The sequence below is a fragment of the Staurois parvus genome, unplaced genomic scaffold (assembly GCF_062004578.1).
Source record: "Staurois parvus isolate SC_StPar_1 unplaced genomic scaffold, SC_StPar_1.0 ptg000287l, whole genome shotgun sequence".
Lineage (NCBI taxonomy): Eukaryota > Metazoa > Chordata > Amphibia > Anura > Ranidae > Staurois > Staurois parvus.
Window position 1 is genome coordinate 17,928,230 of NW_028318083.1, and position 21,483 is coordinate 17,949,712.

Sequence of the window (21,483 nt, forward strand, 5' to 3'; positions counted from 1 at the left end):
GCAAACTTCAGACCTGGACACTCTTTGGTTCCAAACTTTCACATCAGAAGGTGGGCTAGAAGGTAAACCTACAAAGGAATTATCCTCAGAGGACAACCCCATTCAAATTGCAAAAAAGAATCCTCATAGTGTAGTAAGATGATTTAAATGTATTGCCTCAAAGCACAGTAATATACGTACATCAATAAAAAATATAAAATAGCATGTCATCATATAATGAATGGTAAGTTTCTAACCAACAAGATTGCCGCCACGTTCCGGTACGTGCTAATGTCACGCACTCTAGCTCCTCCCTACGCGTTTCATCAGCAATGACGTCGTATGGGGCTCCTGACGCACGTTGGTGCAATTTCAGGTAAGACTTATCTGACATTTGTGCAACTTCATGCACAGATGTCTATGCAAGTCGCACCTGAAATTGCCGAAAATAGTGCAGGAACTATTTTCAAAATCGGTGAAAGTCCGACCGACATGAATGGTTCCATTGCTGACAATTGGGCGGGACTTGTCATGCGATTTCAAATCGCATGACAAGTCGTACCAGTCTGAAATGGGGCTAAATCTGCTACTACATCTAACACTACAGTCTTCCCAGATTGACAATGCTGCTGTCCAAAAGGTGTCACCGTTGCTCCTCTCTCCAGAGTGGAGACACCATACGACGGGAAATGCACTACTGGCCAGATCACCTGGTGAAAATAAAGGAAAGAAAGAATAAAAAAATAAAACTAAGGCAGCCACCCCACTGAAGGATTGCTAAACTGAAATATATACAATTTTGGTTTTTTGGGTTTATTACCGATTTAACAAGGGACATTATACTATGTTATACAGCTTAGGAGACAAACTATTCCCAAACCAAGCTGTATTAATTGTATTCACACCTATATTATAGACCACAAACAAACATTTCTGTAAGTCAATGTTAAAACTGTAACACACCTATAGAAAGCATGCTTCATCCTACAATTTCCTGCAATTATTTAGGGTTTTAAAATTATAGTCCTTCAAATCTAATTAAATATTGTGAGAAAATGGCAATGTAGATTGCCTAAACATGTAAGGTGAGTTTGCACACATCTAAGAATTGCTTGAGGTTATGTACAGATAAAGGAAAATGTTGGCTGAACCTGCTGATCAAGCAACAATATGGAAATAATGACCTTATAGCAACTATATTTTAATGTGTGTGCCCATCTATTTTTTCTGTTGGGTTATTACAGCTATTCATAGCTCTGTTACAGAGATTCCTCTTGACTGCTACAGTGACAACAGTTTCACCACCCGAGAAGTGAGGGAAGATCTAATTTTTTGAAGACTGAAATAAAAATGTTTTTTTTAGCACAGTAGGTAAGGCAAGCCATCAAATAATCAACTTTCTTTTCTTTCCTGGAAGGAGAAAAAATTGCTCAATTCCCCCATCAACAGTCAGTGTTAATGGAAGAATGCCTCCTGTAGTGTTATGTTCTGCCAAGGGTGCAGGGAGCCTTCCCGGCCTGGAAAACACAGCGATTACGGCTAGCGGCTATAGCCGCGTACAGTAGTCACATGCTAAAAATCCAACAGGCTGGTTGTACCAAAGTTGATCAATGGATCACATTGGGCACAATCAGCCTGCCCATAGGTGGACTGAATCTCAGCCAGTCCCTGCTGAACAGGCAGAGATTTGATCCATCTATGGTTGGCTTGAGGCTAAAGCCATTGTCAGATTTTTATTGTTGTCTGTGTACCTGTTGCAGATTTACCTGCGCTTCCTGCATGGTTAAATCATTGTCACCATGGCAGTACAGAGCTTTACATAGCAGAAAAACCCAACAAGGATTCTAATTCTGCCCCATTCTGCCCAAAACTAAAAAACAGTTTTGGCTGCACATACACACTAAATCCAAGAGAACGCCACATTTATATGAATGGAAAGGCTCCAGAATGAAAACTGAATATCATGTCTTTTTCAAACAATGCATCTATCCTTTTTTCCGCCCTCCCCCCAAAAACCTCTTGCAATGTTTAAATCCTGCATTAAAAATCACCTCTACACTGGCTATGCGACCGCCATAGACTTATACAGATTTCGTAGCTCACAAAAGCCCAAGAGAGCTGTAGAGCATGGAGCAGGGATGGCCAGCGGAGAGATTTCAGTAAAACATAAAAAAAATTGCAGGCGGTCATGGCCATAGGATGGAGATAAGTATGCATCTGGGGAGGGTGGAGCACTTTAGTTTGTGTGGGGGCAAAAGGCATGAGTACACTTTGAACATAGGCTTATCCTTTGAGGTTGGATTCATATGTTGCAGCGCAGTAACATGTGCGTTATACACAGGGGCGTACTGACCATTTGGAAACTCTGGCACTGCCCGAGGTCAGTAGGGGGCCCCATGAGATGCCCCTGGTACCTTTTTTATAGGCTTTTTTGAGTTTGGGCAAGGACACAGGGACCCCATGATCCCCTATTGCCTGGGGGCCCCATGAGTTGTCAGTCTGCCCCTGGTTATACATGTGTGCTGTGGTGCCATTCATTCTGAATGTCACCACTTTGAACCTTGTCACTGGAAGCGTATTGTGGAGCGCTGCCAAAAATGCTAAATGCACCTTTTTGGTGCTGCACTAAATGTACAGCAAGGATCTAAACGGGCCCTGATGGAGAATCTCTACAATTGCTAACCTTGATAGAAAAAAAAAAAATGACACACACACACACACACACACACACACACACACACACACACACACACACACACACACACACACACACACACACACAATATTGCCAAAAGTATTGGGACACCCCTCCAAATCATTGGATTCGGGTGTTCCAATCACCTCCATGGTCAGAGGTGTATACAATCAAGCACCTAGGCATGCAGACTACTTCTACAAACATTTGTGAAAGAATGGGACACTCTTAGGAGCTCAGTGAATTCAAGCGTGGTACTGTGATAGGTTGCTACCTGTACAATAAGTCCATCCATGAAATTTCCTTGCTACTAAATATTCCACAGCCAGCTTTTAGTGGTATTATAACAAAGTGGAAGCAACTGGGAACAACAACAACTCAACCACTGGTAGGCCACGTAAAATGACAGAGTGGGGTCAACGCATGTTGGAGCGCACAGTACACAGAAGTCGCCAACTGTGTGAAGAGTCAATAGCTAAAGACTTTGAAACTTCACGTGGCCTTCAGATCAGCACAACAACAGTGCATAGAGAGCTTCATGGAATGGGTTTCCATGGCCGAGCAGCTGCATCCAAGCCTTACATCACCAAGTGCAATGCAAAGCATCGGATGCAGTGGTGTAAGCACGCCAACAAGGGACTCGAGAGCAAAGGAGATGTGTTCTCTGAAGTGACTAATCACGCTTCTCTGTCTGGTAATCTGATGGATGTGTCTGGGTTTGGCGGTTGCCAGGAGAATGGTACTTGCCTGACTGCATTGTGCCAACTGTAAAGTTTGGTGGAGGGGGGATTATGGTGTGGGGTTGTTTTTCAGGGGTTGGGCTTGGCCCCTTAGTTCAAGGAACTCTTACGGCTTCAGCATACCAAGACATTTTGGACAATTTCATGATCCCAACTTTGTGGAAAAAGTTTTGGGATGGTCCCTTCCTGTTCCAACATTATTATTATACAGTATTTATAAAGCGCCAATAGTTCGCTCAGCGCTGTACATTACAAAGGGGGACAGAACAATACCAATACAATGCAAAACATGAGGGGATCGAGGGCCCTGCTCTTTCGAGCTTACAATCTAGGAGGGAGGGGATGGTGGCACAGGAGGAGATAGCTGTGGGGGATGGAGTGGTAGGAAGAGTGGAGGAGGTCGGCAGGTTAGCAGGGGGTGGGGTAGGCTTCCCTGAAGAGATGGGTTTTCAGGGTGCGCCTAAAGGAGAGGAGAATAGGGGATAGTCTGATGGGTTGGGGCAGGGAGTTCCAGAGGATGGGTGACACCCTGGAGAAGTCCTGGAGGCGGGCATGGGAGGAGGAGACCAGGGAACTAGAGAGAAGGAGGTCTTGTGAGGAGCGGAGTGTGCGTGCTGGGCGGTACTTGGATATTAGGTCAGTGATGTAGTTCAGCGCAGTATGGTGGACAGCTTTGTACGTCAGCATTAGGATTTTGAATTTGATCCGTTGCGCAATCGGAAGCCAGTGGAGCGATTGGCAGAGGGGGGTGGCGGAGACAGAGCGGTTGGAAAGGTGAATGAGTCTGGCAGCCGTATTCAGGATCGACTGAAGCGGGGATAGCCAGTGGCGAGGCAGGCCAGTGAGGAGGGAGTTGCAGTAGTCGAGTCGTGATATGATGAGAGAGTGGATGAGCTGTTTAGTGGTTTCTGGGGTTAGGAACGTGCGGATTTTGGCGATGTTGCGGAGGTGGAGTCTGCACGAGTTTGTTAAAGATTGGACTTGGGGTTGAAAGGATAGGTTGGAGTCCAGAATTACACCAAGTACTCTGGCCTGCAGGGCGGGTTTGACTGCACACCAGTGCACAAAGCAAGGTCCATAAAGACATGAAAGAGCAAGAGGTGGAGGAACTTGACTGGCCTGCACCTCAACCCAATAGAACACCTTTGGGATGAATTAGAGCGGAAACTGCGAGCCAGGCCTTCTCGTCCAAAATCAGTGCCTGACCTCACAAATGCACTTCTGGAAGAATGGTCAAACATTCCCATAGACACACTCCTATGGGAACCTTGTGGACAGCCTTCCCAGAAGAGTTGAAGCTGTTATAACTGCAAAGGGTGGGCCAACTCAATATTGAACCCTACAGACTAAGACTGGAATGCCATTAAAGTTCATGTGCGTGTAAAGGCAGGCGCCCCAATACTTTTGGCAATATAGTGCAATACAAGTCATTGGGTAAATTACTGTTAGTTTACCATTAATATGCAGGTGCTGTTTGGTAAAACTAAGAAAAATCCAAATGTCACTTTCTAACATAGAAACGGTCACACTGCACAGCAACCATTGCTATAATAAAAGGAAGTGCAGAATGCCCCCTGTGATCTTATTTCTTTAATGTGTGATTAAACCACTGATTTTTTTCAGACATCTGCACTCCGCATTCCCTGCCAGGGACACATTGGAAACCTTAGGCTTTGCGGTCTCAGTTACAAACACTATAAATAATATATACTGTACCATTTACAGAAAGGGTCTTTATTGATCAGTACAGTTGAGTGATTTCCAAATACTGTAAAAAAACACGAGCATGGTTTAAAATTAAAGGTGTACTGTAAAAATTAAGGAAAATACAGTAAATGACACAAATGTTCCATGCTTCTAAACATTTATTCAGAAATATTCTTTCATTCAAGCCTCTTAAGCATTTTACCATGACTTGCAGAAAAGAGCAAAACTTAATGATTACTGACTGCCTCTCTGTCTCAAGCACATTCATTCTCTTTGCTCAGTTATGTTTTCTGGCAGCAGCTGAGTCTTTTAAACTTCACTAATTGTACAAATACCTCATTATGGATACAAAGATAAACAAAAAAGTATAATCAAATATGACATGAAAACACTGAAAAAAATGCCAAAAACAACATATCATCCGTAAAGCCAAACATGGGGGACCTATTTATATAATGCCTACAATACTGCTTTCCTGTGTAAAGCACCTAATGTAGAATGGTGTTTTTTATGCAGTGCCTAAATTATGCACATATTAATACAAATAAGGTCAAGAACAGAAGATCTCCAATTACCAAATCCCATCCCTTTAGCCCTTTCGCTGCCGGAGATGTTTTTGTGTTTTGCACACAGATTACGGTACATGAAACTCCCAAAAGATTATATATTTTCAGAAAGCTGATATCCTACAGAATAAAACAGTGGTAGTTCCAATTTTTTATGAAACCTGATATTACCATAAAGGTCTAGGAAACACAAAATATCAGTAAAAAAAACAAAAAAACAAAAACATACTAAATTTAATTTTAGGGTAAACAAACGCAGTAAGTTACCCAATGTTTTGGCAAAATAAAGGGGGTGCAGCCACCAGGAATGTGTGTAAAAACCCTTGCTATCAGGTCCGCACAATGTATGGACTTGGCAGCGAAAGGGTTAACACATGGAATATCATTTCCTACAAATAATAAAGGTTACAGAGAACAAAAAGAACATGCTTGACACTGGTCTTTTTTTGTAGTCATAGAACCTAATTTTCTAACCAGTTGTGGGCCACAATTAAATAAAATGGTTCAGAATTTTGAACTGTGAACAGCATATTGAACATTTTCTTCCTGCAGCCACTGAATGCTGATGGAGGGAGAGGAGGAGAAGCCTACTTTTTGCGGTTACCGGAGGAAAATGGAGAGGATCAGGTCCTGTAAATGCCACCCCCCGCTACCCTTCCTGTCCAAGCGTAAAACAGAATGGTGGTGGGGGGGGGTTTAAAAACACGTCTCAGCTAAGGGGTTTTACCGCCCACCCAAACCGCAAATGTAAACAAGCCCTTACTGTCCTGAGCCCCCTATAAGGCTACTTTCACATAGATGTGCTGCAATTTACATGCACCACAGGTGCAGCGTAGTGCAACTTCGGTTTTCCTGCGGGTTAGCTGCGCTTTGCTATAGACCTCTATTATATCCTGCAGGTGAGGTGTACTTTCTGAAATCGCACCAAAACTCCAGCATTCAGGAGTTTTGGTGTGCTTTCAGAAAGAGCACCAAACCAGCAGGATTTAATAGAAGTGGGCTTCCCTGTTTTGGAGTCGAAGGCCACATCAGTGGGCTCCGATGACAACAGGTTGAGCAACCCTGACTTACAGGATCATCCCAAAAAAATGTGAATGGTAAAGGTTCTATACTGTAAACTATTACATCTTTATGGTGGAAGTAAAACCTAACTGAACCTACTCTTAAAAATATTCCCTGCCCCCTCTTCCTACCTATCCTGCCTTACCTGTATACAAAAGATGTGTGTACTTACCTATTTTTAATTTGCTTTGGTCCAGTCACAAGATCCCACAGCTCTGGTTCTCAGTGTCAGTGAGCAGCTGCTGCAGAGGAGAGGAGGGAGAGCCAACAATGGCCGGGCTGTGGGAGCCAATGGATGACATTGAGGCTCTGGAATTCAGAGCTGTTGAGAGCTCCTCTATGCAGAACTATAGGATCAAGTGACCAGACTGTAGCGGATTAAAAATAGGTAAGTACACAGATCTTTTTTATACAGGTTAGGCAGGATACGTAGGAAGAGGGAGAGGGAACATTTTTAAGATTGATATACAGTAGTGTAAGGGATTCATTTTAATACAGGCCACAAAGGTTCATACAATGACATTATTATTGTTGTCTATACAGAATCCTGTGTTGAAGAAATATTGGCCTTGTGTGGAAATGCAACCCGCTTTCTGCATTCATTTAGAATTAATTGACAGTAGCAACTGACCTGCAATGAGCTCCGTTGCTTCCACTGATATCAGCGATGGAGCAATACTCTCTCAATAACACCGAGAATAGGGTACTACCAGGGGCGTACTAACAACTCATGGGGCCCCCGAGCAATAGGGGATCATGGGGCCCCTGTGCCCTTGCCCAAACTCAAAAAAGCCTATGAAAAAGGTACCGGGGCATCTCATGGGGCCCCCTACTGACCCCGGGCCCTCAAACAGTGCCAGAGTTTCCAAATGGTCAGTCCGCCCCTGGGTACTACTCTTTCCACTGACATTAACGAAGCACTGTTCCTCCCTATGACACCATTGAAGGGGCACTATTCCACCCACTGACACCACTAATAGGACGTCATCACACCAGTTCTGCGGTCCATGGTGCATTCCAGCCCTCGTTCCGGATGCTGGATAGTTTCCGGCCAGCTTCCTCATCGCAGACAGCTGGATACACCAGGATTCGGTGGCTTTTCTACCCATAGAGATGAGTGATCGGTGTTTTCTTGATGAGCCTGTGTGATTTAATAAACTTGTCCTAAAGTCTGAACTTAGAAGGCAATTCTCTTGCTCCCTTTGTTTCCCTGCTCATTAAGGCAAACCTATTGCTCCAAAAATTAGCCTGCACTAGTGAATGGACTTGTGGGACTGTTTTTTGCCCTAATTTCACTACAGTAAATTGGACTCTATTTGACTGCTTCTATGGACTTCATTTGCTTTATCATCACAGCTTTATTTTGGTTAAGGTGTGCTATTTAATTTGTGCCTATCTTTCTGTGGTTTTCTGTATTATACCAAGGATAGGGCACTATTCCTTCCACTGACACCAACAACAAGGCACTATTCTTCCTACTGACACCAATGGGACACTATTCCTTCCACTGATATCAGTGGTAGGAAGAGTACCCCAATAATGAGGCACTATTCCTTCCAATGACACCATTGAAAAGGCACTATTTCTTCCACTGACACTAGTGATGGGGCACTATTCCTCCCACTGATACCAACACTTGAAACTATTCCTCTCAACAATACCAATGCGAAGCAACATTATCCCTCCTACCGACTATGTAATTTTTTTATTCCCACCGACAACCAAGGTTGAGGCATTCTTTAATGCCACTGATGCGGCGCATTTTCAACTCCTACTGGCCACAGTTCAGACCCCCTAAAAATGTGAATGACAGTAATCTCGCCCTTTGTTTATAAAGTTTGGAGACCCCTGGTCCAGGAGAATAAAGATCACCTCAAGGCTTGAGTAAAAAGTAGGATCTTGTATCATGAACTGAAGAGCACTACTACGCCTCAATTCAATAGGTTCATCAATTTTAAGAATGGCTATGAGACAGCAGCATAACTGATATCTGTTCTGTCTCTTGGAAGTTGTGTCGAGTGAAGATAAATCCTCCAAATCCTCAACATTCAAAGAATTAAACTAGTGATTACCCACATGCAGGCCAGATGCATCACACAACTATTTGTAGAAGATTTAGCAGACCAAGAATAAAATGTGTTATCCATCTCTGATGTATACAGCAATTTACCAAAGATTAAAACTAATCAGAACCACAAAATTTAGACTAGCAAAAAAATGGAACTCTTTGAACACTTTACAAAGTGCTGCTTATTTGTATATGTAGCTACTGAACAATATAACTTCTATGGTATGTGTCAAATGTGCCACACTACATAAAACACGACTGCCAAGGCTGTATTAGATCAAAAATCTTATGTGATCATTTCATAACAGAGCCGGCAGTGCACAAGATATGCATTTGAGAATAAATAGTAAATTGCCTAGAAACATTCTATTAACTTCGTTCACTAAAAAGCTACGGTCTCTTGATGTTCCTGCATGCTGGTAGTTTTCTGAATGCGTGTGTTGTCTTGTGCAGTTTGTCAGGATGCTATAAAACACTAAAAAAACACTTGTATAAAAGACCATTCATCCTACCCACATGCAGACACAGTGTAAGAAAAAAGCCTCAATTCATAGACAGAAAATCATATGGAGTATACATAGTAAGTTTTGGCTTTTTCACAGAGCAGTCTAGATTTCAGAAGTCTTGCTGACTGCTCAGAAGCTCTGTGGAATGACTAACGATCAAAGCAAAGCTGTAGTCATTTTTCTGAGTAATAAGTGAAAATCTTTTTTTCTGTTTTTACAATATGGCCTCATGCAGATGGGTATATGAATTAAGCACGTTTATGTGTGGGTTTGGGGGTTTAGAAGTTTTTGAGCATAAATTCTATTGGCTAAAATATTTATGTAATTCATTAACACACAAACGCACATGTACGCACGCTTATGCAAATTTATGCACGTTTGCACATAAAAAAATTAACCTCCCTAGCAGTCTGATTATGTCCATATTTCTGTGCTCAAAGCGGTACTTTTTTTGCATGGAAATATGTCGTTTTTTTATTGTAGACCTGTAATATTTAGGAATAACTCACTGAAATCTGTCCGTACAAAAGTCTAGTAAACATCCTGGGTATGTTAAAAATTGAAACACGAAATCAGAATTTAATAATCATAAAAAATTATATAATAATACATTTAATTCAATAATATAAATCAAACCCTGAAACACTGAAATTTGAAATATAGCGCCAAGTTCGCACATCACTGAGCAAAGTCGCAAAATCGTTTTTAGTGTCTGATGACAAATTTCCCCAGAAATCATAATCACTCAATTCTGTAAGTGGTTCTAATTTACTATCGCTGTTCTCTAGCCGGTATAAAACCGCTTTTGACCTAATGGACATGTCCAGGCAGAAAGAACAGTAAAAATGCAGGTAGGGCACAGGACAAAGCACTCGGGACAAAATGTATGTGAAATGCTTTGATACAGTAATGTTTTACTATGTGATTTTAGTGAATTTAGTGAATGTCAGTTTTAAAATTTTCAAATTTCCCGCCAGTTCTGTCCCCGTACGACCTGACGTCGCAGGGAATGGAACTCAGGAGACAGATGCCGGCATTGCACAGAGGACATTGCAGGGGGGACATCGCGGGAGCGCAGGACACGGTAAGTGCAGAAAAGATCCCGAAGCAACGCTGCAATGTATTCCTGACTGTAGCTCGAGGTTACCGCTTGTGGTGCTGAAACTTTACCCCGAGCTACACTCGGGAATACCTCCAGGGAGGTTAAAAACTACTTAATCGGGAACACGTGTCTGGGTCATTTTTTCTGCCCCTGAATGCTGCGCATAAAAACCACATTAAAAAGGACTGTATCTGCATGGGCACATAAGCTAAAATTCAAATGCATTCAGGGGTGAAAAAAAAAAACAAAAACACAAAATAGCCCAGATAGCATCATTGTTGTGTCAATGTGCATGAGGCCATATTGGGAACTTTTCAATAACAAGGCCCCATGTACATGGGACACTTTTGAACAATGGAAACTGACTGCTGGAAAACGTAAGTTAAAAAATGACTGTTTAGCTGCGTTTGCATACCACGTTTATGCGCGTTTGGGTTTAGAAGCGTTTTTTAAAGATAAGCACAGGAGAACCTCCCAAATGCCCAGAATGCACTGGAAAGTAGTAAGTTATTAACTATTTCAGACTGTTTCAGAGAAATACAGAGAGTAGAAGCAGAGACAGCAGTATGCTGAGATTAGCTTAGCTGTGAGTTGCTCATTAACATTTCTTTTGTTTCCAAGGGTGGGAAAGGTGGTTGGTGGAGTGAGTCATTAAGGCCACCTGGCAGGGGGTCTCCATGAGGAATTTGAGGTGTGAATGGTCATTATCATATTGTTTGTTTCCATGGGTGGGAGAGGTCTGAGGTGTGAATCGGTCATTACAATGTGTGACAAGCTTTGTAGGAACATCCTGTGTTCAGTGTTTTGTCCATTTGAGTACCTAGAAAACGCTTTGCATGCATTTTTCATGATGAAAAAAGTTCTGGACAGCATCGGGAACTAGAGGAGTTACAAATTTTCAAACGCAAATGCTTATAAACATGATTTTCTGCGTTTACAAGCGTTTTGCGTTTGCAAAGCTGATAGAATCGACTGCTGAGTGAAAGTTTTCTGCGTTCCAAAAAATGACTGTAAACTCAAATGCTTCTAAACGATGATGTGTACATGGACACATAGGAAAACATTAGGGCGAGTTCAGGGGCTGCTGAAAAAAAAACGCTGAACAGATCCTAAACGTGAGTTTATCAGCTGCAGTGTACATGAACCCTAAGTGTTGCACTAATGAATATGTGCACAAGGCATCTGAGGACAACTAGACAATGTGATATTGCAAATAAATAGAATAAAAAAATATAATATACAGGAAAAAAAATTGTATATATCTATACACACACACAAATACTTTAATTAAAGTAAAAAAAATTAACCAAATAAATCAGTTAAGAAAGCATCCCAATGAAAAAAAAAAATTCCCAAACGTGAAAACTATTTTATAGTCCCTTTAAAGGTAAACATTCTTTAGCTCCCTCATCACCTCCTCCCACGCTCGCCTCCAGGACTTCTCCAGAGCCTCTCCCATCCTCTGGAACCCCCTACCACAGTATGTCCAGTTAGACCCCACCCTGTCTGCCTTTAGGCGATCTTTGAAAACTCACTTATTCAGGGAAGCCTACCCCACCTCCACCTAAGAACTGTACTTGAATCACCTCCACCAGATTATCCCCACAGCTATCACCTTTTGTATCACCTTCCCCTTCCTTTAGATTGTAAGCTCCACTAGCAGGGCCCTCCTATTCCTTCTGTACGGAAATGTATTGTAAAGTCTCCCTTATATTGTAAAGCACTGCACAAACTGTTGGCGTTATATAAATCCTGTATAATAATAAAAGGAAGAAGAATAATTCCAAAATCGTTATCTTCTTGTTATCATCAGTGTCACCCAACAACCCCGTGAGAGCAAGATGCGGGCTTCCCAAATACACTCACCCCTTTTTCAGAGTGGTCAGTAAACGCTTTAGCCAAAAAAACAAAAAAAGGAGATCCTCCACATCAATCCAGGCGCTGGTAACTTAAACTGCTCCTTAGGTGGATGGCGAATACAAGGTGTGCATATATGATCACATGAAAAATACACCTCTCATAGTGCAGATATTACAAGACACTATACTTAGAACCAGAAAAATCATAACATTCTCAGTATAATCACCAAACGGCATCAAAGATCCATACGCAATTATGTCACAGGGAAGGCGCTGCCTGGCGTGTTTTGTCATAAGGGAGGTCTTCCAGGGGGCAGCCCTGGAAGACGTCTGTTATATGAAACATGTCAGGCAGTCCTGAAGGTGGTCATTTGCAAAACTTATTATTGGATTGTTTATTGGAGAGGATATCCTCTTTGGTGCTTGCTGCTCAAACATTTTCTTTTTGCACATTATTGCACAGTTTACATTCTCATTCATATTGGCTGAAAACTAAACTGAACCTGTCTGAAAATAAACTCAATTTTCACCCTTTGCTAATCAAGTGATTAGCAGCATCACCGTGACCAATATAGCCAGATTAGTCCACGGTCAGCAATAAAACTACGATCTAATTGCTGTCAGCAATATTCAAAGCAGCTACATTTTTTGCATTTTGGTAGTCCCAGGCAGTTGCTTGCACTCAGGTTTACAGTGGAGGAGATGCACTGCAGATAATTCTGGTGCTAGCTTGCCATTCGTTTAGACAAGATCTTCCAAATTGCCCTATCACTAATGCCCCAGATGAACCGTGGTCGGCAGTCCCTGCAGGTAGCTCATTAACATTATATTGGCCCAAATCAGGACAGCATTACCTAGTATCAACACCAAAATATATTCTTCTGTTTGCAGAGCATGTATCTTCCTAAAAGTGCCAGTCCTATCTGTAGGAAACAATGGCAATCAGCTAAGAAAATCCAACACTGACACCTTTTTCTTCCTTCTGCCCCATTAGTAGGCCAGGGGCCATCTGCTACAATGTCATGGTACGCATACTCATGCAATTGCGCATCATTTATCGCTCTCTCTAAATCTGTGTATAATTAAATAGTTAGATCTCGGCTTGTGGGAAGATCATACTTTGTGATGTTTTATGCAATAGGTGGGTCTGATGTTCTCAAAATAACAAATAAGTACCTTCAGGCTCCATTCACACTAGCTTAGAAAAATGCTAGTGCCCTTGGCAGCCTTTTTTTGTCCCAGAAAAACACTCGAAAAAGGCAAAGCAGGGTTTTTTTCTGCCTCTCAACGCTGAGTTAAAGAAAGTCTCTAAGTGACCTAATGTGCATGGACACATAGGATAATATTAGTTGCTTCTACAGGCAAAATGCTAAACTCCTCTAGGAGCAGAATTTCTTTAAGCCAGTGTGCGTGGACCCTTAAGGTGCCTGATGATATAAAAGAGCTCCTGATTTGGCAGGTTTCCACTAGATTGGGTGAAGATTTACTCATCAATTAAATCATTTAAGGTACCATTTGACACTGCCAGCAGAGACACCCCAATAGAAATAGTGATTAGACAGGTTTTAGAACATCCTTTAAAGTGTAACTAAACCCAGGACCCTGCAATCACTATATCTGGTCTCCCACAGTACACAGAACATGAAAGTGCAATTATTTTAGTATATATAAACTGCTAAATACCTTTTCTCATCAGCAGTATATAGCAGTCTTGTGACTTCTATCAGTGTTCAGCAGAGCACATCTTAAAGCTTGTTGGAGGAGTTTTTTCATTCTGCTCTAGGACGATACAGAACCCCTGACCTCTGTCGGGACAGTGCTGATTGGCCCTGTGCTGGTCATATGCACTCTCCCAAGAAAAGAAAGAAAAACCTCTCTAGCAATACAAAAACTGAGCATGTGTGTAGTGTCTCCACACAATACGTTTCATCAGAAGATAAGAGGGGGACACTGGAAGAAGGGGAGGATCAGAGAAGTCAGGATCCAACAGCCTTTTTACACAATGCAGAGAATGAACCCCCTAGGTTCCATAGTGAGTATAACAAGCATGCTTTACTGCATGTATAGACCGATTCTACTGTTGTGGGTTTAGTAACACTTTAACGTTATTGTTCTACCCCTGATAAGGAGGAAACTGTGGAAGTGGTGTGTACATACCTTAAGAAAAAACAAGCTGAGAATTTCTATTTCAGGACCAGCAGCCAGTCCATATGCCTGTGAGAATCTCTAATGTCATTAAACAGATTTGCTAATAATTGCATGTGTATTCGGTTTGTGATATTTCCTGCTGCTGAACAACTAACAGTGATCAGACGCTAAAAAGCTGAGATCCTAGATGTACTTTAATTAGACTCTACTTATCTATCCTCATATAACAAATTTTACTGATGTGCTCAAAAGACAGGCATGTGGGCTAGATGTTATATGTGAGTGATGTGGCCATATACACATATAGGTAACAGAGGTTAGAACCACTATCAGGTTTTTACTTCTAAACTAGAATACTTATATCGTCCAGGTATAGCCTAATAACTCTGACAAAGATTTTGCTGCCCAACAATCTAAGACAGGACAAACTTTTTAAGCAAAGGGCCAGTTTACTGTCCCTGAAGCTTTATGGGGGCCAAACTGTGGCCAGTGAGAGTAGGAAATGCCCCATCATTGGTTTTAATAGAAGGAACAGTGCCCCAGTAGGGGAAATAGTGCTCCATCATTGGTATCAGTGGGAGTAATAGTGCTCATTGATGGTGTCCGTAGGGGGAATGGTGCTCCATCATTGGTATCAGTGGGAGGAATAGTGCTCATTGATGGTGTCCGTAGGGGGAATGGTGCTCCATCACTGGTATCAGTGGGAGGAATAGTGCTCATTGATGGTGTCCGTAGGGGGAATGGTGCTCCAGCACTGGTATCAGTGGGAGGAATAGTGCTCATTGATGGTGTCCGTAGGGGGAATGGTGTTCCATCACTGGTGTCAGTGGGAGAGATAGTGCTCATTGATGGTGTCCGTAGGGGAAATAGTGCTCCATCATTGGTATCAGTGGGAGGAATAGTGCTCATTGATGGTGTCCGTAGGGGGAATGGTGCTCCATCATTGGTATCAGTGGGAGGAATAGTGCTCATTGATGGTGTCCGTAGGGGGAATGGTGCTCCATCATTGGCATCAGTGGGAGGAATAAAGCTCATTGATGGTGTCAGTAGGGGAAATAGTGCTCCATCATTGGTATCAGTGGGAGGAATAGTGCTCATTGATGGTGTCAGTAGGGGGAATAGTGCTCCATCACTGGTGTCAGTGGGAGGGATAGTGCCCATTTATAGTGTCAGTAGGGGGAATAGTGCTCCATCATTGGCGTCAGTGGGAGGAATCGTGTTCCAAGAGCCAGATAAAGTCAACCAAAGGGCTACATCCGGCCCTCGGCCAAAGTTTGGAGACCATTGATCTAAGAGGCTAAACCTTCTAAAAACAGAAATTCTAGCAAACAACCTTAGAAGAAATAACAAAGATGGCTATTTCCAATCAACTAGGTTGAAACCTATACTGGCCCAGTTACCATACATTAAAGCAAGGGGAACCATCAATTGAGACTCTGCAACTGCGGTGGCAGTATAGCAGTACTCACTTTATATAGTGCCCCATGTCCATAACTACTCTTACAAAAGTAATATTTCAATATTATGCTTGGTAAATGCTGCTTTAAATATTTACACTATCCAAAAATTCCATCTGCAGCACCTTTTTTTCTCCTACAATCAATTTTTCAGGGAGCAGCAATGATTGCATCTGCCAAATAATAGTTATTATAGTTATTCTTCAACTAATTTCTTACCACAGTACAGAAAATGCAGCTGCAGTCCCGAAGGGTGGTCATCATATTAAGAGGGTGTTCACAGAGACACAGCTTGCACATAATTAGGGGTTCCAGTGCCAATTCTCCATGGCTTGAATTGCCAGTCATCATGGTGTGATGAAGGATCTTAGCAGCAGAAGCCATACTTGCTTTAGTTGCTCAACATTTCTACCTGTCAAAACTGAAAGAAAACATTAAGAAAACAACTGTATGTTAACTTATTATATTAACAAAATGTGATCTAAAACTGTATTACAAAACAAATTATAGATTGCTATTATACAAACGATCCCATGCATAATCCCAATTAGAATTCAAAATCTTCGCTATACATACTATAAATATTAAATACGCAATATGTACACTTAAAGTTATTTTATTATAAAGTAAAACTAAAGACAAAACTTTTTTTTAGATGTGGATAAATTGATGAGGGGTTAGAACCACGATCAGGTTTTTATTGCTAAATTAGAATACGACAACCGTCCAGATATAAACCATTAATTAGTCATTTTAATGGTGGAGAATGATACTTTCACATATGACCTTGAAAATAGATTTTATTCAGAAAGACCTCTGCTACAACATATAAAATGTTTAAAATCTACCTTTTATTAATTTAAAGATTATTAATGACAAATGAAAAATATCAAACACCATAGCTCAATTACCATATTCTGTATTAAAATATAAAAAAACTACACAAGCCTTTCCATAACATATACTGTATGTATAGTAACCAATAAATCTTTTACACTGGGACAAAACAGCCCACAGTATTATTACTTATTTCCTTAAAACAGATGCCTTTAAAGTCCAATGCCCCTGAGGTCCCTCACTGACACTGGCACTTTATTCATGGTTTCTTTCGGGCGCAAGTCTTTGCCCATCTTGCTTGACTGATGCCATAATAAAAAGGAGAAATCTTTCAATGGTAACCCTGATGACAATCAAGGTTTTCCTAACTGTACAGGGATTTCCTATTTTAGCTATGGGACAGGAAGTGAAGGAAAATCTCCACAATGGGGCACATATCACCAAAAAAATAACCGACAGGGGTTATACCTTCCAGTAGTCTATCCAAAAAAAACAAAAATGTTTTGCTTGTACATTAAGAGCACAACTCAACAAGATCTGTCCTTATGAGTTTAATAAGGGTACTTTCAAATTGATATAGTTTGTAAGAGATTATATCTTCAATATAGATAATTCACGCTCAGATGAAAAGAACACTTAGGATTGGCTCCAACACCTAGAGGATAGTTCAAATCCCATTGATAGATGCCTCAGACATAATTTATCGCAACTTGAAGTTGCATTTGTGATGGATATTTGCTTGTCAACAGAGATTCCTCCCCTCAGCTGATTGTGACTTCTATGGGGTACTAGAATTGCACTGCAGATGTGAAATATCAGATAGGCACGCTGGACACTTCAAAAACTGAAAGTAGCTTCCCAAAAATGATCAATCCACTTGTGGGGGTTTCAGCAGTCTCTCACAGACACATTCATATGCCAAAAGCATCCAAAGCATACTTATACAGACAAATACGTCATTGAGATAACACAAAAAATCCAACATATACATGCTACTTTCCACAACATGCTACGTTTTCTAACTGCTTATGGCTTCCACATTAATTTGTCCACCCTTAGCAGAATCTAAACGAAAAAATGAAAAACATGACCAGGCATGCTTGGTTCGTTGCCAGAGGGAATTTATAGCCCATGCACACTCACAGATGATTAGATTCAGCCTCCAAATGTGTAAAGAACAGTAACTCATAGCAATCCTTTCCTTTTATTTTTTTTTTTCTTTGTAGTCAAGAAAAGGTTTACAAAAAAAAACAAAAAAAAACACAAGTATACAATAGAAAAGACCAAAAGTTCCAGGTTTGCGCATTACAAGGTCTATAAATGACTCAGGACAGGTACACAATACAGTAAAAATAGTCCATCAATTGTCCACGCAGTTATACAAAAGAAAATAGCAAAAAAAGTAATCCTGCAAGTTTGACTTCGAACAAACATGGAATATCAACCAAACAACCTATCCATAATCAGGTCCACCGGTGCAAGGCCTGGAACAGCTAACCAGCTACCCCATACTCTATTAAACTTAGTGACACATCCCCGGAGTTGAAAAATAACTGGCTCGTATCTGAGAGTAATGCCCATATGCTCCACCCACTCTTTAATAGTGGGAGGGGGAAGTACTTTTCCAATGAAACAATATCACTTTACGGGCCTGAAGCAAGGCTCTAGAAACAGTCTCCCCTGTAAACTGATCTGTCACCACATCATCAATAATGCCTAAGATAGAACATTTAGGGTACAGAGTAAGAGTAAAAAGAAATACTCAGTTAATAGTACTAAGTACTGCTTCCCAATACCTGTGCAGTTTAGGGCATCGCCACAGCATATGGCTTAGCGTGCCATGATCCCTGCTACATTCTAAGGATATGCTTCAAATGTGATATACCACAAGACAACCATTCCAGGGATACGCTTCAAATGCGATATACCATGAGACAACCATTCTAAAAGGTTATGCTTCAAATGCGATATACCATGAGACAACCATTCCAGGGATATGCTTCAAATGCGAAATACCATGAGACAACCATTCCAGGGATATGCTTCAAATGCGAAATACCATGAGACAACCATTCCAGGGATATGCTTCAAATGCGATATACCATGAGACAACCATTCTAAAGGATATGCTTCAAATGCGATATACCATGAGACAACCATTCTAAAGGATATGCTTCAAATGCGATATACCATGAGACAACCATTCCAGGGATATGCTTCAAATGCGATATACCATGAGACAACCATTCCAGGGATATGCTTCAAATGCGATATACCATGAGACAACCATTCTAATGATAGGTTTCAAATGCGATATACCATGAGACAACCATTCTAATGATAGGTTTCAAATGCGATATACCATGAGACAACCATTCTAAAGGATATGCTTCAAATGCGATATACCATGAGACACCCATTCCAGGGACACGCATTAAATGCGATATACCACGAGACAACCATTCCAGGCATATGCTTCAAATGTGATATACCATTCTTCCTCGGTTTTTGGCTTTTAACAACTCCAAAAGCCTTTTAGCGACAGTGGCTTCCCTATATGTACTGGAAGGTCAGTACGCCACTGGATGCCATATGTTAAAGTGGTATTAAACTCATAAGCAAGCATTTATAAGATCACAGCTTACCAGGGTGGATAAAAATCAACGATTTTTAAAAAAAAAAATCAAAATTAAAAAAAAAAAAGGATTTTTTTTATTTAAATTGGATTTTTTTAAATAAAATGCTTTTTGAGGAAAATATATTACCATCCAAAGGTTATTCCATCATGAAATAAAGATTAGTTTTTAATTATATAGAATAAGGCTGTATATGTTTATTTTTTTTGGTAAATAAATTCCATTAATCCATTCACAATGTCATGGTCTTCCAGAGGTTTTTGTAAGATTGGGCAGTTTCTCTGCCTACAAGATATTATCACAGATGCTTGGTTTACTTTTGCAGTTCTCAAAACTGAATTTGACTCAGCGGAGATCACATGCCTCTTCACAGCAAAAATGTTATAACATGAACAGAGTTAAGAAAAAGACCTTAATCCTAACTTCTACAAACCTAAGAATACAGAATCAACCCCTTCAGTGCTAAGTTTCAAGAAGTTCAGTGAATAGAATAGAAACAATATTTTTCTGATTGTTTGGAGTGGAATAGATCTGCACAAGAAGAAAGTGAAACTAAGTGTGAGGAGGAAGGGGCTGACAGTCTAAGTTTCTTAAAATATACACCGTATTTTCCAGCGTATAAGACGACTGGGCGTATAAGACGACCCCCTACTTTTCCTGTTAAAATATAAGGTTTGAGCTATACTCACCGTATAAGACTACCCCTCTTCCAACGCACACCAAATAAAAATGAAAAAACATCAGATTTGATTTCAATATGGTATGCTATTTCAGTATGGTATTCCAATGATGGGACACTATTCCTCCCACTGACACCAATGATGGGGCACTATTCCTCCCAACGATACCAATGATGGGACACTAATGATGGTGCCCCATCATTAGTGTCAGTGTGTGAGGAATAGTGTCCCATCATTAGTCAGTGGGAGGAATAGTGCCCCATCATTAGTCAGTGGGAGGAATAGTGCCCTATCATTGGATCATTGGTGTCAGTGGGAAGAATCGTGCCCCATCATTGGTATCAGTGGGAGGAATAGTGTCCCATCATTGGTATCAGTGGGAGGAATAGTGCTCCATCATTGGTGTCAGTGGGAGGAATAGCGCCCCATCATTGGTGTCAGTGGCAGGAATAGCACCCCATCATTGGTGTCAATGGCAGGAATTGCACCCCATCATTGGTGTCAATGGCAGGAATTGCGCCCCATCATTGGTGTCAGTGGCAGGAATTGCGCCCCATCATTGGTGTCAGAGGGAGGAATAGCGCCCCATCATTGGTATCAGTGGGAGGAATAGCGCCCCATCATTGGTATCAGTGGAAGGAATAGTGCCCCATCGTTGGTATCAGTGGGGAGAATAGTGCCCCATTGTTGGTGTCAGTGGGGAGGAGGAATAGTGCCCCATCGTTGGTGTCAGTGGGGAAGAGGAATAGTGCCCCATCGTTGGTGTCAGTGGGGAAGGAATAGTGCCCCATCGTTGGTATCAGTGGGGAGAATAGTGCCCCATCGTTGGTGTCAGTGGGGAGGAGGAATAGTGCCCCATCGTTGGTGTCAGTGGGGAGGAGGAATAGTGCCCCATCGTTGGTATCAGTGGGGAGAATAGTGCCCCATTGTTGGTGTCAGTGGGGAGGAGGAATAGTGCCCCATCGTTGGTGTCAGTGGGGAAGAGGAATAGTGCCCCATCGTTGGTGTCAGTGGGGAAGGAATAGTGCCCCATCGTTGGTATCAGTGGGGAGAATAGTGCCCCATCGTTGGTGTCAGTGGGGAGGAGGAATAGTGCCCCATCGTTGGTGTCAGTGGGGAGGAGGAATAGTGCCCCATCGTTGGTGTCAGTGGGGAGGAGGAATAGTGCCCCATCATTGGTATCAGTGGGGAGAATAGTGCCCCATCATTGGTGTCAGTGGGGAGGAGGAATAATGCCCCATCGTTGGTGTCAGTGGGGAGAATAGTGCCCCATCATTGGTGTAAGTAGGGAGGAGGAATAGCGCCTCATCGTTGGTGTCAGTGGGGGAGGAACAGTGCCTCATCGTTGGTGTCAGTGGGGGAGAGGAGCGGCTGCTCCTTCTTTCAGTTCGGCCGCTCGATTTTCGCGGGGCCGCTCAGCTCCGCCTCCTCGCCGGTGATT

General features: G+C 41.7%; 1 protein-coding gene across 1 annotated transcript in view; it reads right to left on the minus strand.

Moving 5' to 3' along the window:
* Positions 1–21,483, minus strand: part of RNF144B (ring finger protein 144B) — a 110,440-nt gene that overhangs the window by 69,903 nt on the left and 19,054 nt on the right. Inside the window, exon 2 of the mRNA XM_089682265.1 lies at positions 16,109–16,310. Within this exon, the coding sequence (XP_089538391.1) occupies positions 16,109–16,273 (165 nt within the window). The 5' untranslated portion in view covers positions 16,274–16,310. The remainder of the gene's footprint in view (positions 1–16,108; positions 16,311–21,483) is intronic.